General features: G+C 38.4%; 2 protein-coding genes across 2 annotated transcripts; both read right to left on the bottom strand.

Moving 5' to 3' along the window:
• Nucleotides 1-216: 216 nt before the first annotated feature.
• Nucleotides 217-6,917, bottom strand: LOC135645981 (protein YIP4b-like). The gene is made up of 3 exons (XM_065164981.1): nt 6,280-6,917; nt 863-937; nt 217-767 (listed from the first exon to the last, which is right to left on the bottom strand). Exons 1-3 carry the CDS (start codon nt 6,769-6,771, stop codon nt 507-509), a joined length of 828 nt encoding a protein of 275 aa, XP_065021053.1. The 5' UTR covers nt 6,772-6,917; the 3' UTR covers nt 217-506.
• Nucleotides 6,918-7,644: 727 nt separating this feature from the next.
• LOC135645420 (cellulose synthase A catalytic subunit 5 [UDP-forming]-like) lies at nt 7,645-15,213 on the bottom strand. The gene is made up of 14 exons (XM_065163767.1): nt 14,770-15,213; nt 13,942-14,137; nt 13,648-13,871; nt 13,468-13,570; nt 13,162-13,345; nt 11,814-12,080; nt 11,393-11,738; nt 11,029-11,166; nt 10,458-10,583; nt 10,121-10,333; nt 9,736-10,018; nt 9,471-9,667; nt 9,011-9,361; nt 7,645-8,364 (listed from the first exon to the last, which is right to left on the bottom strand). Exons 1-14 carry the CDS (start codon nt 14,848-14,850, stop codon nt 7,780-7,782), a joined length of 3,294 nt encoding a protein of 1,097 aa, XP_065019839.1. The 5' UTR covers nt 14,851-15,213; the 3' UTR covers nt 7,645-7,779.

A 15,213-nucleotide genomic window follows, 5' to 3' on the forward strand; every position in this document is an offset into this window, starting at 1 on the left:
ATCAACTTATGCAGATAATAATATGACCCATGAACAGTGAAGTAATTGATGATAGATTACTAAGGAACAATAGACATAAGACAACAAACACTTCTGAGAAAAAAGAATTCAGACAACAATGTAACCAGAAACATTTCTGTTCCAAATAATTCAAAGTTTTCAATATTATCTAGAAAGCAATCTATCCAGGTAATAAATTAAAAGACAAGAAGGAAAAATTTTAAGCTTCTCTTGCTATGTATGCAAAATAAACTTTTATAGCTTTACATTCTGAAGGTAACTTGTGGCATATATCCAAGTATTCCACATGATTAAACATAAACCATTCTACACCTCAATCAAAGAGGACTCTGAGTCTCAATAACCACAAATAAAGCTAATAACACTGCCCACAAAGGAGCAATAGCTTGGAAATGTCTGTCTATAATTGTATGTCTGGCTGGTTGGACGGAAGAACGGATTTATGGCATAGAGACTTAACAAAACACACCAGATATATTGATGTCTTAATCTATGGCGATAATAAAGAACGCAACAGATATGTACATGAGGAATACAGGATACAGGGCTAAGGCCTTTCTTCTTGGATTAACAGCTGCACTCATGAAGGGATAAGCTGCCCAACAGCTCCATGCCAATGTTATGGAGACCACAACTATCTTGATTATAACATTACCTTCTAGCATGCAAATTAGAGCTCCTATTGCCAGGGGGAAAAGGCAATAGCCAAGAAGACTGAGACTTTGAAAGAAGATGATGTGTCCACCCTATTCAAATAAAGAAAAAACACTAATTAAAAATGTCCCATGAAAAATAAGCCACCATAAAGCAAAATAGAACATGACCCACATCAGCTGCTTACCAGAAGTAGAACATTCAATGTCAGGATAATAGCACCAGCAGCAAGGATTGCAAATGCAACAGCAAATACTTCGGACTGTGAGAATAAAAACAATAACAACAGACATAAGTGCGTCGTACATAAAAAAGGCAGCCATTTAATAATGCACAAAAGAGAAATTGTGGAAAACTATTATAATTGCTCATCCATGGGACAATGATTAAGCCTCTGCATCCAGAATGCACTATTTCCAGTCCAAGGAAATACATAGAGAAAACTGGACTAAAGAGAGAGAGCTTCTATCCTCTTTTGATTTCTCACTTACTTTTACAGAAACAATCAAACACAAATGGAGAATGTGAATCTATCAACAGAACTAGACAGAATCAAATGTTATAAAAGAAAAAACAAAACAAAAATCAGACTGTTGCCTAATTCAATTTAGCTTTTATGTTGTTAGACTAACAAAACTTGATTACCCAACCTGTTTTATAACACATCCCAAATGAGGTTGCCGGCTCCAACAGAACTAACACAGTTTACAATCGATTCTAGGGCCTTTTTTTCTCACATCTTCCTTTTCCAGCCTTACTGTGATCTCACCTGAATAGTGAATAGCACACCATTTAGGCTGCCATATGGCATGCGCCTCTTCAGCCAATACCAGCACTGAGTACTGGTCCAGCCTTGAGAAGCAAAGGAGTTGATCCAAGCAGTGGATGTTGGGTCAATTGAAGTAGATGACAATATCACCTCAGCCCTCAGCATAACTGATGTGGGACATGAGGAAGGTGATGCTGAGGAAAGAGAGAAAAAAATGAAAAAAAGAATTAAGAAAAGAGGAATATGAAGAAAATTCTCCTCATTCAATATCTGTTGACAGAGAAGAGGGAAGAAAAGGATATAACTTTGTCTTTTCTCAAATATATTATATACTAGATAAAATAAAACATAACTAATATAGTATTTAATTGCACACATATATATACATATATTATTATTATTATTATTATTATTATTATTATTATTATTATTATTATTATTATTATTATTATTATTAATAAACTTGCAGTCCAATCTTTTGACCCACCGGTCCAACCAGCATCCAATTGCCCAAGGCTTGGGTCGGTCTGAGTCCAGTTTGGTTATGGTAAGTATATGTGGATAGAGGGAAGGAAGAAAACATAAGGTCAATTCCCCACAGAAAATCAGTTTCATCAGAAAGGTATAACAACGTTGAACAGGAACAAAAAGATGTAGAAAGCAAGGATAATCTCTCTGTGTGGCTAGCTACTCACAATAGCAAGCAAAAAAGACCAAATCCACTATTGGAGTGGGTTTCATATCAGTAGTCATTTGTTGCTACTTTTAAAGATAATCATGCTAAAGCAGCTCAACCAACTGAAGAGATATATTTCAGAAACTTATAAAATAAAATCGTATATACCTTTTAAAATTAAATAAAAAAACTTAGAAGCCACAGAGTTCATCCTTGAAGACACCCACATGTCGCAATCACTCAAACTTGGGAAAAGCTGAAAATATAGAGGTGGCAAGTGAAAACTTCTAGTTATGTTGGATTGTTCTGCACAGTTCCCTCTAAAATTATATCAACTACTTCATGAAATCTTGTAAGATAAATCTACAAATCAGTTGCACATTTTTTCTCAAAAATTTAATCTAAATACCATTTTTCTTCTTTTATCAGCAACTGCAATCACAATCAGCTTATCTCTTCTTACCTGAAACTTAGAGAGACACAAAAGGTTTTGCCAAAAACCTTAGTTTCCCTCTCTTCTCCTCCAAGATCTACACCTATGCAAATTTAGGACAAGAAACTCTTTTTCATTCAATAGTTTCTAAATCCCAAATGCACCTTTCTTTTTACTATTATAAGGTCACTATTCTATTCCCTTGAGAAAACACTAATGAAGCTCAAACAAAAACTATTAAGGTTGCAATATACAAGAATCGCAAGGCATTAGGGATGCCATGAAGCCAGGGTGGAGATGGTTTTTACTCAAACTGTCACTTCCCTGTCACTCAAAGGCCTCATCCCCACCCATCCCCATCTGAATTAGTAAATACAATAACATCCCTGGCCCTTGACAAAAACCGATGATATTAATTCTTACCTGGGCCATCCAATGTAAATTGTGGGAGTACATATAATATCATTGGCACATACATTACTTATAGTTGAAAAATAATAGGGAACTTAGTGATCAGAAATTGCCACGAGTGGTTTTTCCATTGACCAGACTGGTGAAGACTGCCCTTGGAGTGGAGATAAGTGATAAAGTCCCCACCTTGGTCCCAGTCGGTTTTTAAAAATTATAACCCAACCCTACACTATTTCTCAGTAAAAGTTGATTGCTGCCCAATCAGGCCAAATAGGGCATAGCGCCTCGAGCATTTTAGGACCTTGGTATCTTTTAATGCCTAGCGCTTTTTAAATCACTGGTTAATTACGTCTTCTCACTTAGAAAGTGCTTGTTGACCCTTTCTAAATCATTAAGTCGAAAAGGGACTTCTAACTCTAAAGGAATTCTAAGATGTAGCAGTATAAGTTCAGCCCCAAACATCTCTAATTTTGGAAAATATGACTCTCTTTTCCAATAGTAATCAGTTTATATCATCTTTTTTCAAAGCAACGGTACATTATTCCCCTTTACTACACATGAAATCCAGGCACAAAATGATTCATGTTTTGGATAGATGGTGATGATGTACATTATCATCAATATATAACATGATTGTTCACTAGCCATAAAAAATCAAAAATACCAGTATCAAAGCATGACATTATCATCCACGATCGAAAATATTGTCATCAAAAGTTGAAAAATATAGTACTCAGGGAAGGAGAGAGGGAAATATTATCATCCATTATATGGGAAAATAATTGAGGGAGAGGAAAGGGGTGGCAAGGATCATGTTAAGGACTGAGGCAGCGGGGCAGTCAACGTCAGAAAGAGAAAGTGATTCTGGTAAAAAACAAGTGGGATTTGGGAATGTTGCTAAGATTCAAAAAGTATAAATCATTAATATGGATTTGAAATAAAAAATAAATGAATAACAAGGTTATTATAAGTTGAGACACTTTAGTGATCATACACAAGCCTAACGTGCATGTTAAGGGCCCACAATATAGCAGCAACAATAACTGCTAATAGCCCACAATGAGCCCAAAACAGAACATGGGCACTGCACAGGTACAGCATATGGACTGCAACTTCAAACAACTATGACCACTTCTTAAAACAATGATTAGTAGTAAGATATAGATACCTAGATACATTTGGCCTTTTCAAATAAACAATTTCTAAAACCACAAACTACGGTAAAGTGGTTTTTACAGATGGAAAAGATATGCTGTCATGGTCTGCTATCAATATCATAGTTCACATAGAGGTACAAACAAAATACAAGTGTAATCTGACATCCTCACACAAACATGATGATAAAATCAGGATGAGAATAAATAAACCTATTAAAATATGGTCATGAATATATATATATGAAGTGATTGTATATAATTATAAGAAAAAACGAGTTGGTCTTATTTATTTCAACATTAGTGAAGGCATCAAGAAAAACTTGATCTTAAAGGAATAAATAAGATGGACAAAGACTTGAAAGGAACATCATTGTGAATATCTCCAAGCAAGAAGAAAACCATTTGAAAGACGTAAATATAAGTAGGAACAAAAGGAATGAACACAAAAGATCCACCCAACTAAAGAATCTTTAGGTATGTGAGGACCAAATGCCAAGATCACTTTTTCTCCTTGTAATTGCTCATTGTTAACAATATGTTATTGTGAACAGTATAGTTAAAATTGCTAGGTGCCAAAAGGAGCCACGGTCCCAAAACACCATAGGAGGGCTGCGATGAACAAGGCAGAGGTAGGAGGGAGGAGAAAGAGAGATACACCTAGGAGGGAATGAAGCCACCACCACCGCCACCGAAGGAAGACCCACCGCTATCGCTAGAGGAAGACATCGCTATTGTCACTGAAGGAGGATGTCGCCGCTGTCGCTACTACCATAATTTGCCGATGGAACTCTGCTGCCGTGAGAAATGTAGTAGGGAAAGAACTTTTGCATTAGGGCACTCGTGAGTGGTGGTTCCGGTGACAAATATTTGGTTCAATCGAATCGAACCAAATGAATGTTTTGGTTCGACTTAGGCTCAACCTGGCCTGAGTTGAACCAGCACCAGAGTCATACCTGAGTCAAGTCACCCACCCAACCCAATAAGCGAGTGCTCGACGCCTCGCTTAGGCGCTTGGTGACTTCACTGATCGTGAATACAAATTTTAACATATCCACCTAAATACTTATAAAGCACCCATGAAGTCTTTCATAGAGGTGTAATACAACAATAACAACAAATTCATAAATCCCAACTATTTGGGATCAACTACATAGATCTTTTGTCGTCATTGGGATCCATAAAAAATCATATTTTTAGCTAAGTTTAAAATATTTAAATCATTATTTATAATTTATAGAAAAGTCTTTTTAGGTCTTCTTCTACCTCTCCTCGTACCACTGCTATTAATCATTTCATCTTTTTTAACTATTGCATCCATAGGTCTCATAAGCACATGTTCATACCATCTTAAACGATTCTCTCTCATCTTATCCTCTATTGAAACAGTACCTAATTATTCACAAATAAAAATATTTTGTATTCTATTCTTCCTAGTAACTCCACACATCCATCTTAGCATCCTTATCTCAGCAACATAAACTTTTTTGTATATGTTATTTTTTAATTATCAAACACTCGTATCCATATAGCACTCATAACTCCAATTTTATTCTTTTCAACCAGAACTTGAAGCTTTCCTGAACTGGTTCCATGTATGTCTATGATGATAGGCCAGTTGGAACCCGAAAAATATTGTCACCTTTGATTTTCTTGCATTATAAATAGTGCTTAAGAACTTTCTAAAACCATAGTTCAAAAAAAAAAAATCTAGATGTTGCTAAGAGCCTTGATGCATGTAGAAGCTTGATCATAATATCTCACAAGAACCAGTTAAATGTAAGGTTAAGTATTTTGGCAACATCAACTATATCTTTTGGCATCCCCCTCAGTGTACCTTAATTTTTATATATACAGCACAGGTACACATTAAACATGTCAAAGAACAACTTACACATACATTCCACCCTCAAAAATATTTTTTTTTCTGAAGGAAAACAATTACAGTCAAGAACATCAACATGAATCCAACGCTTACGATCTAATTCGAGAAGAATTTATTTCAAAACTATGCCATCTTTTTCTTTCAACAACCATAATTCTGACATCAAAGATGGAGTAAGCATCAACAAATTGTTGGTACCATCGACGAGATCTAAACGAAAGCATGATTGATTAAACTTGAATCAGATAAAGGTAGGAAACCTAGATCCGATCATACCTTCTTGGCCGATGCAGACCAGGAAAGAGTAAGCCCAAGGAACACGATGAAGAAGAAGGGACCCCAGAGATCCCAATCCCTCAGCGCCCTCCCGGGGTCCTCTCTATATGGATTCGGGAACACCACCAGCTTCAGGTTGCTCACGATCCGCGCCAGATCCCGCTTCACCGTGTCCCACACGGGCTCCGTAAGCGTGTCGGGCGGCGACCCGAACGCGTCCGAGGAGATGCCGATACGAGAGCTCCCAGCCGGCGCCGCGGCGGCAGCGGGTACAGCAGGCACGACCGGGGGCGGGGAGGCGGAGGGAGGCACCTTCTGGTAGGGCGGCAAGGGGGAGGGCGAATGGGAGATGGGAATGGAAACGCGAGGAGGACTGGGGGGTCGAGCGGGGAGTACGGTGACGGAGTGGACGTCAGCATTGATGAGGTTCTCGATCTCGTCGATGTCGGACTGGGAGGAGGGGTGAAGGGGGATCGTGTCGCTATGCGACATCTTCGCCGACCGCCGCGGCGCAACCGCCGGATCACAGGAGGGGTGAGAAGGGAGGGACGAGGGCTTCGATCTCGAGATGGAGGGATAGATTTCGCTACGCTATTTACCTACCCATCAACAAGAAGGGTCGAGTCGTCACGGCGCGTTGACGGTGTCAACGAGATGGAGGGGCAAAGATGAAGAACCGGGAACGGGTCGGATCCGATCCGTCCCGATTAAGGATTTGAACCGCATAGCTAGCGGATCCGATCGGTTCATAGTGTAATGAACTAACCAAACCAACGGCCAAGATCTATGCAATCGACGATTCTCCACCATTTGATGCATGACCTGTGTTTTGTGATTTAATTGATCTCGTTATGACTCTTACACCAAGAAAACCCCCTTTTTTTATTTTTCTCTGGTATAAAAAGAGCCCTTTTGATATATATATTTATGTATATATACATATATATGTATATATATGTACATACATATATATATACATATACATATATATATACATGTACACACACATATATATATATATATATATGTACATATATATAACAATATTTGCTATGTACATTTTGGTCCACAATCCGTGCTTTTGAAACACTTGACAAACTTACACAGAGGAGAAGATTAATGGAAGAAAGCCTCGGTATGCAAAACACAAGTTTGCTCGAGGCATCAATAGAACTATACATTTCGATGAACAGTAGTCAATCCATAGAAATCAATTGAACACCAAAAAAACTTGACAATATTTTGTTGAGGATTACATGCCGTCAGATCAATCAGTTGAACAACCATGAAGTATTGAAAAAGAATGAAAAAAAGAAGTAGAAATTAGAGATAACAATGTGACTCTATCTACACAAACCAACCGTCTTCTGTTCTTTTCTTTCCTTTTCTTTCTTTTGTTTTTTTTGTTCTCTAAACTCATTCTTACTCATCAATCACTCACCATGGAAATTGACATCCAAATCCCAAGCACAAAGACGTCCGAAAAAATGCACGCAAATATCAGTTACAATCTAAGCCACAGACTTCTAGTACAGGACCATCGTATTTACCTATGAACGGGTTCACTCGAACCCACAAAAGCGAACAAATAGATGCGAGAAGTATGGACCAGACGATGATGATCGTCGGCAATCGATCCTGCTTCCCCACGATTCCCTTGAGGAATGGGTACAGATGCATTATGACCCAAATGGCAAAGAAGAGCTTACCAAACAACGGGCCCCATGATTCATAACCATTGGTAATGGCGTTAGAGATTCCAGCTACGACGCCAATGATGTTGAGAATAAGCAGTGTCATTGGAGGAATCAGCAATGAGGTCCATTTGAAGAGATAAAGCTCCGAGAATTCGCCATCATCCGCTCCTTTGGAAGTGACTGTGAAGTTTGTCTCGACACCAGCTAGAACCTTGAGGAGACCCTGAAAGAGTGCAAAGAGGTGTGATGAAACACCACCAATCACCCAGAACTGCTCGTTCCTCCACCAGTCATCGATGGTCACACCTCCCCATTGCATCTCAAGGATGCTGGTTGCAGCTATGGATACAAAGAGAGCCATGAAGACTATGCTTGCATAGCTGCTAATCTGTCAAATACAAATGAGTTTCAGTTATTTTCTGGGACGGCAAAAATGTGCAACTCAGGATAACATACAAAAAAAACCCAACCAAAATAAAAATGCTGAAGCCGATAATGCAAGAAGAAAAATTGACATTCGCATGTAATTCATAGCTAAAGCAGCATGACATGTTACGAAAAGTTAGTCACCATCGAAGAGCTTCTTTTTTTTTTGCCTCATCAGTTAAAGCTTCTATTCGTTAACAAAAAAAGATACACTTCTCACTTGTCGTGATGATATTCTCAAACAAAATAAATTTATTCCTCATCTCCAAGATGGCATACAGCTGTAGAAACTTTCATCAAATTATTCATCTTGTTGCTGTATTGAAAGTATAGAAAATTATCAGTATACTAATAAACTGAGTATCAGTCTTTGTCTTAATGATACACAACCCATAACTATGTATTGTCCTTATACGGTGGCTCTTTTATGGTTTAAATGCTTGTATGAAAAAGTTGCTTCTTCGTTTTCCCTTAGGTGGTAAGGGACATAGATTTTATCTACAATAGCACAAAATGTCAAGAAATCTATAGATGAATCAGCCAAATTTGTTCAGTTTTTGTCCAATAAAAAATAAAATCTGTTCCAGAAAGTGGAATTCAGAGAGTACCTCAGGCACAATAAACTTCCCTGTGAGGAGACAAATAGCTGGCAAAGTACAATAAGCAACCAAAGGAATAGACGTCCACGGATAGACAACCGAGTTTATGTAGGAAAATCTTTCCAACCACTTCAAACCACCTCTATAGCCATACCATATAGGGCAATGCTTGCTAAGAAAAATTTCAACAGATCCAAGAGCCCATCTTAAGACTTGATGAAGACGATCAGAAAGGTTGATAGGAGCTGATCCTTTAAATGCTGGTCTTTTAGGTATGCAGTAAACAGACCGCCAACCATGACAATGCATCTTAAAGCCTGTCAGAATATCCTCTGTGACCGATCCATATATCCAGCCAACCTGACAAGCATGAAGACTAATGAAGATTGAATAGGGCATAATAATTATCAGATAGGAGTGAGCACTCATGATATGATAGGCTTTGGCACTCATGAGAGCTTAGCATTACCTCTTTTCCCCAGTCGGTTTTATCTTCATAACCACAGCTAATGACATGCATGGCCTCACTAAGGCATGAAGCAAAACCAACACCTCTAGCAGTCCCGCCATTCTCTTGGAGTGTGGATGCCACAAAAACAGGTGATTGGCCAAACTTCTTCTCAAGCTTTTCCCGAGGCACCAAGAAAGAGTTTTCACTTTCTTGTCCTGCAAGTAGCACAGCATTAATAAGCTCGATGTTAAGAACATCCTGATGAACCAAATATTATACTCACCTCTGTGTTCTTCAAATATATCGAGTGCATGCACTTGAGTGGATGCCTCTCTGTGCTTCACCCTCTTCTTCTTCGTCTCCTCCTCCTGCTTATGATTGCTTTTGCTATTTTTTCTTTTAGATCCACCACAAAAGAAGCACCACTTTGGCCAACAATTGCAGGTTTTTCCTGGAGGTTTCTCTTCAATGGGAGCATCAAATCCATAGAGTGCTTGCCTTCTGAAAACGCATCCAGTACCAACATAAATTGGTCCCTGGATCCCATCAAGACCTTTCATATTGATCTGTTTGAAAATGACAAAGTCACTTGGTCATATGAAACCTATATGAATGCTAAAAATAATAATATAGTCGACACCAAAGAAAAGCACCACCATTTTACATACATCAAAGAAAACAACATTGCGATTTGAATATCGATCATGCCGATCAATTCCATCAAATCTCTGTGGGAATTGAACATAACAAACTTTCTTTCCTGAGATAGGATCCATCAAGAAACACATAGCTTCTCTAAGGGCTTTGCTATTGTTAATATAGTGATCACAATCCACATTCAAGATGTAAGGAGCATTGGAGATAACTGCTGAAACACGCACCTGGAATCAAGTCAACTAGTTATTGACATAAAATCTAGTTATCAACATCAAATGGAATAGGTGAGAAACTCTATCATCCAATGAACACAGAACAAAATCATAGATTTTCGTGAAGGAAAATTACCAGAGCATTCATGGCACCAGCTTTTTTGTGGTGATTGTATCCTGGTCTTTTCTCTCGAGAAACATATACTAGACGTGGTAAATTGTTTCCTTCCTCATCAAGCACGCCATCATGACCCAAAAAGACCTAAAGAGCATACAAGATTAGCAATTTCTAATGTGGTTGCAAATTTATATTTAGAAACTGCATCAAATGAAAAATAAAAGGAAATAAAATTAGAAATAAACAAGTTTCCTATGCTTTTAGCACCTTGTTTGTAACAAATGCAAACATAATTTTACATTTTGCATACAGCCTAGAGGATGGCTGAACTAAAGGACTGAGTCTAGTTCACTCAAAAATAAACAGCTAAGTTGCGTTTAAAATTTGAGAAACATGCAGAGATAGATGTTCAGCTTCATGTAAGATTCTAGATGCAAAGTATTAATCAGCAACAAAATTTGGTCTTAGAATATATCAGATCTTTATGCATCATTTCATGGAACCCCATGAAAATAAATGAGGTCGATTTGAATAGTATAAAGAAGAAGCAGTTACAGTTACTAGGAATTGTTAATAGTATGGCGGACACCTGAATCATTCCTGGATGGTCTCGGACATTGTTTCCAGGCCATGGAGTTCCATCCTGCATTGTCCAGCCTTCTTCAGGAACCTTTTGTGCCATGGAAACTAATGCATTGATACGAACCTTAAACTCCTCATATTCTCTCTGCAAGATACAAAATACCAGATTAAATTGCATTAGGTCTTTCAGGGTCCTAAGGATTAAACTCATTATTGACAATGACTACCATATCACGATAAAACCATGTAAACAAAAAATGACAGTGGGAACTTTACGAGGCATAAAGTTGGCTAAAGCAGGACTGGTAGAAATCAAATTTTAAATATGGAATTACCAAAATAACAAAAAAGGATTTCAAAGATGAGTAAACCTTTATAGCACGTCGTTCCCTCACAAAATCTGGATGAAATTTGTCCTTCAAATAGTCAATTTTCTGAGCGAAGTACCATTCAGGAGCACGAGGTTCAATGTTGAACTTTTTGCAAAATGGAACCCACTTTTTGGCAAATTCAGAGGTTTCTGAAAGTGCTTCAAATGTAAGCATTGCAGCACCATCATCAGATACATAACATGAAACTTTAGCAACAGGATAATCCACGGCAAGTATAGATAAAACTGTATTTGCAGTGATAAGTGGAGGTTCTTTCATAGGATCAACAGTGCTAACAAAGATATCAACATCTGCTAACTCAGATGGTTTCCCTTCTTTCTCATACCTGGGAACAAATTATTCATCAGTCAGGTAACAAAAACTAATTAAGTTATACAACATTCTTAGAAAGTTTGATTACCTCAATGATAGACGATCCAAGTAGGTCTCTCGTTCTATAGGATACCATTTCGGAAATTGATCCAAAATCCATGAAATGGCAAACCAGATTTCACATATAACAGATGTCAGCCACAATCCATAGGCATCCAGAACTGGGTTCAGAAGTCTATAATGGAAGAAGAAACCAAGAATGATGAGCCTCAACAAAATTATTATCCGGTACGGGCTTATCTTACTGGAAGCAATGGGTAGCTTTCTCGACAATGGTTGCCTGCTCTCATCAGACCTACATCAGAAGTTTGGAAATGAAGAGTGACAATTTAAACAGATGCGTAACTGCTAGAAAAAGGAAGAGAGTACAATTACTGAAAAGAAAAGGCAACATTCAATCATTTGAAAGGTAATTTCTTGATGATCGTAAATGAAACAGCTTAAAGATGGATAAATGTTAGTTTTACCATGTGAACTAAAAAACTGAACACAAAAAAGAAGGCTGTCTAGTGCACTATTCTCTTTTGTGAGTGCACTAGACAAATCACTTATATTGGTTAAATGAATGTGCAATTGTAAGTGGAGGTCCTCCACCAAGCAATGATAACATAAACTGCACATTCACTTAACCAGTGTAAGTGATTGTTACTTTATCAAAGCATATACGTGTACTCTTAAGGAAAAAGCAGAAACCAAGTTTTTTTATATAAAAAAAGGTAATCTAGATGCAATTTTTCCTTCTAATGTATCTCTTTTTTTGCCCTTTTTTTTCTGCATAGACTATATGACCAAGCAGGCTTACCAGTACAGGAGCAACATTTAATGTCGATAACATGGTGCTAACTCATTTTTGAAGCATAGATTATAATTAATGAATGACACAAAATCGTGCAAGCTTCATATCTTTAATTTATATATTGTCAGGAAAGCTAGTCAATCTGAACCTTTGAACAAATATTTACTGAAAGGATGCTTCAATACTGAAAAATAGCTCAAGCTAAGTAAATTCAAAAGCCACCAAAATTTAAGACGTGCAGTTCAAACTTCAAAGAATCTCTTATGCAGGGTTGCACATAAAACAATAACCTATAACTATCAAAGTCGTGCATTAGTTAAAAGTATCGAATACAGTATGAAGTCAAAAGCTTCCATTTGCAATCTTGACCCCAGTTGGCTGAGGACAATGAACGATTCTCAATCAAAACCAAAAGATAAAGAGCTAAAGTTATAACATCAAAACTTAAGAAATAATGGAAAAAACAAAAGTGATATGTGGATATACTAGTTCAAGAATAGAGTAACAAACATATATTACAAATTTTACAATGTAAAAGAGAAAGAGAGGAGAGAGCGAGAGGGGAAAGATGTTAACATACATAGGGAATTCATCGTTTTCTTGCCCGTATCCATCAAAGCCATTACCATCCCACCCTTCATGCTGAAGGTGCTGACACTTGTTTAATTGCTTTCTCTTCCACTCACCAATTCTATCCTTCCAAGCAACAGTTCCATAGCCATATACTGATATGTCTTTGTTGGGATTGATAGCTCTATGTTGTGCTGAAAAAGTACATCAAGCATTACTCCCTAGACTCGGTAAAAAGGAGACAAGGCCAAGAACACTACTGACTATAGTGCTAGCAACAATACAAAGAGTTACAAAGCTAGAACAATCCACTTACTAGAGGCAGATGTTTGTGTAGCATTACTGGGAATAATTTGTCCTCTAAATCCCAGATATGGAAGGACTATGAGAGCATGGTGATCAGGAGAAATTCCATCGACCTAATAAATTCATGATCATGAGCCGACATAAAGCAATTTAAAAGATTTCTCTTCCTGCATGTAATCAATCACTCTACCTCTTCACCATCAGTCAGAAGTAGGATATTGGTGACATTACTTTGCACAATGGGGTTAGAAGTGCCTAGCCCACTGAGAGAGCTCTGTCCTACACCACACGGTCGTTCAAGATTTGTCAGAGGATCGTTCAGCCTCTCCTTCGAGTCAAAATTGCAAAAATTAAATTCTTTCTCCAGATCATCATCACCATCTTCTTCCTCATCACCCTCTACCCTAGGACTACCTGCAAAACTTCATTGTTACGACAAGGTACCGATACCAAGCACACACCAGCAAGTCCAAGGATGGCGAACCTTTGTGGCGCTTGTACCGGGTCTTGCACTGTGGGCAGGCCTGAGTCCCCTCCCTCCTCTCATACTCGTAGCAAGTCCTACATACAGGGAAAGCGCATTCATTGCAGGCAACGAAGAATTCCTCCTCGACCAATACTTCGATATCGTCTCCACAAATCTGGCAGATCTGCCTACTGGAAACTTGGGCGAATTTGGGCTGCAGAAACCCAATGGTACCATGAAATATGATTGGAGAAAACCATGTTGTACAAGCGAAGATGAAAAATCGCAACATCAAAATATTAAATTTTTATATCTCCGACAGCCAACAAAATCGAAAATAGCGTATGTGAAGTTAAAATTATAGATTATAAGTATCAGGAAATCTTGTTCCGGGACTAAGGAAAGATGACAAGAACAATGAGTGCGTAAAAGAAAATACTTCATAACTGCACTCGTTATCACTAGTACCGAAGAGGAAAATAGCTGAAGAGAAGTCAAGAGCAGCAGAAAACGAAATGCGTCTAAAAGAATCCCAGAGAACAAGAGCTTTTATCCATCCGTGTGAAGTGCGAGATCAAGAAAAAAGAGGGAGCCGAAGAATGCCTGAACATAGCGATACTAATCAAATGAAAACCCTCAAAACTTTAGACATCCAACAAAAAGAAGAGACTTTTGATGAAAAGCTCAACGCAAAATCGCTTGTCATCTTTTTTCCATTACTTCCACCGAACGCAAGCACCAGCGCACGTTTCAGAACTCGGGATGGGAAGCACCATCAACGATCACCCAGGAATCGAGAAAGGAACGGACACCCGGATAGAAAGACGACATATTTATCGCACTCACCCGCTCAAAATCATCAGCATTGATGACCACGAACTCGTTGCGGTTACGCGAACCGGCTACAAGGCGGCGCCCGGTATCCATCTCTCCCTGCGCCGATCAAAAACCCTTCTTTCCTCCAAAGACCAGAGCTTTCAAGGCCTATCCAAATCAATCACTCGCCTTCCCTTTCTCATTCCTCGAAACAGCTGCAAGTACCCAAAGATGCTCAAGACAAAGGGAAACCCCGATAAAAAGGTAGATTTTTCTCTCTCTTTTTCTCCTTTTCGGGGTTTCCGCTCTCGAAATCCTTCAGGAATAAGAGCGCGTGTGTGTGTGTACGCGAAAGGGCAAGAAAAAGAAACGCTACAAGCAAAATGACACAGCGAAAACAGAGCAGACAGGGATGGGAAATGGAGAGAACATTAATTGCTCAACGCGTTGCCAGTGATCGGACATTAAAGTAAG

The sequence above is a fragment of the Musa acuminata genome, chromosome BXJ3-8, assembly GCF_036884655.1.
Source record: "Musa acuminata AAA Group cultivar baxijiao chromosome BXJ3-8, Cavendish_Baxijiao_AAA, whole genome shotgun sequence".
Lineage (NCBI taxonomy): Eukaryota > Viridiplantae > Streptophyta > Magnoliopsida > Zingiberales > Musaceae > Musa > Musa acuminata.

Bases quoted from the DNA above. Each gene is read 5' to 3' on its own strand.
- LOC135645981 (XM_065164981.1), bottom strand. From the start codon at position 6,771: ATGTCGCATAGCGACACGATCCCCCTTCACCCCTCCTCCCAGTCCGAC. The intron at 938-6,279 runs GTATGATCGGAT...TTATTCTCACAG, and splicing joins GGTCTGCATCGGCCAAGAAG to TCCGAAGTATTTGCTGTTGC. The intron at 768-862 runs GTAAGCAGCTGA...TTATTTGAATAG, and splicing joins CATTGAATGTTCTACTTCTG to GGTGGACACATCATCTTCTT.
- LOC135645420 (XM_065163767.1), bottom strand. From the start codon at position 14,850: ATGGATACCGGGCGCCGCCTTGTAGCCGGTTCGCGTAACCGCAACGAG. The intron at 11,167-11,392 runs GTTTACTCATCT...TGTATCTTGCAG, and splicing joins GGGAACGACGTGCTATAAAG to AGAGAATATGAGGAGTTTAA. The intron at 10,019-10,120 runs GTATGTAAAATG...ATTTTCAAACAG, and splicing joins GCAATGTTGTTTTCTTTGAT to ATCAATATGAAAGGTCTTGA.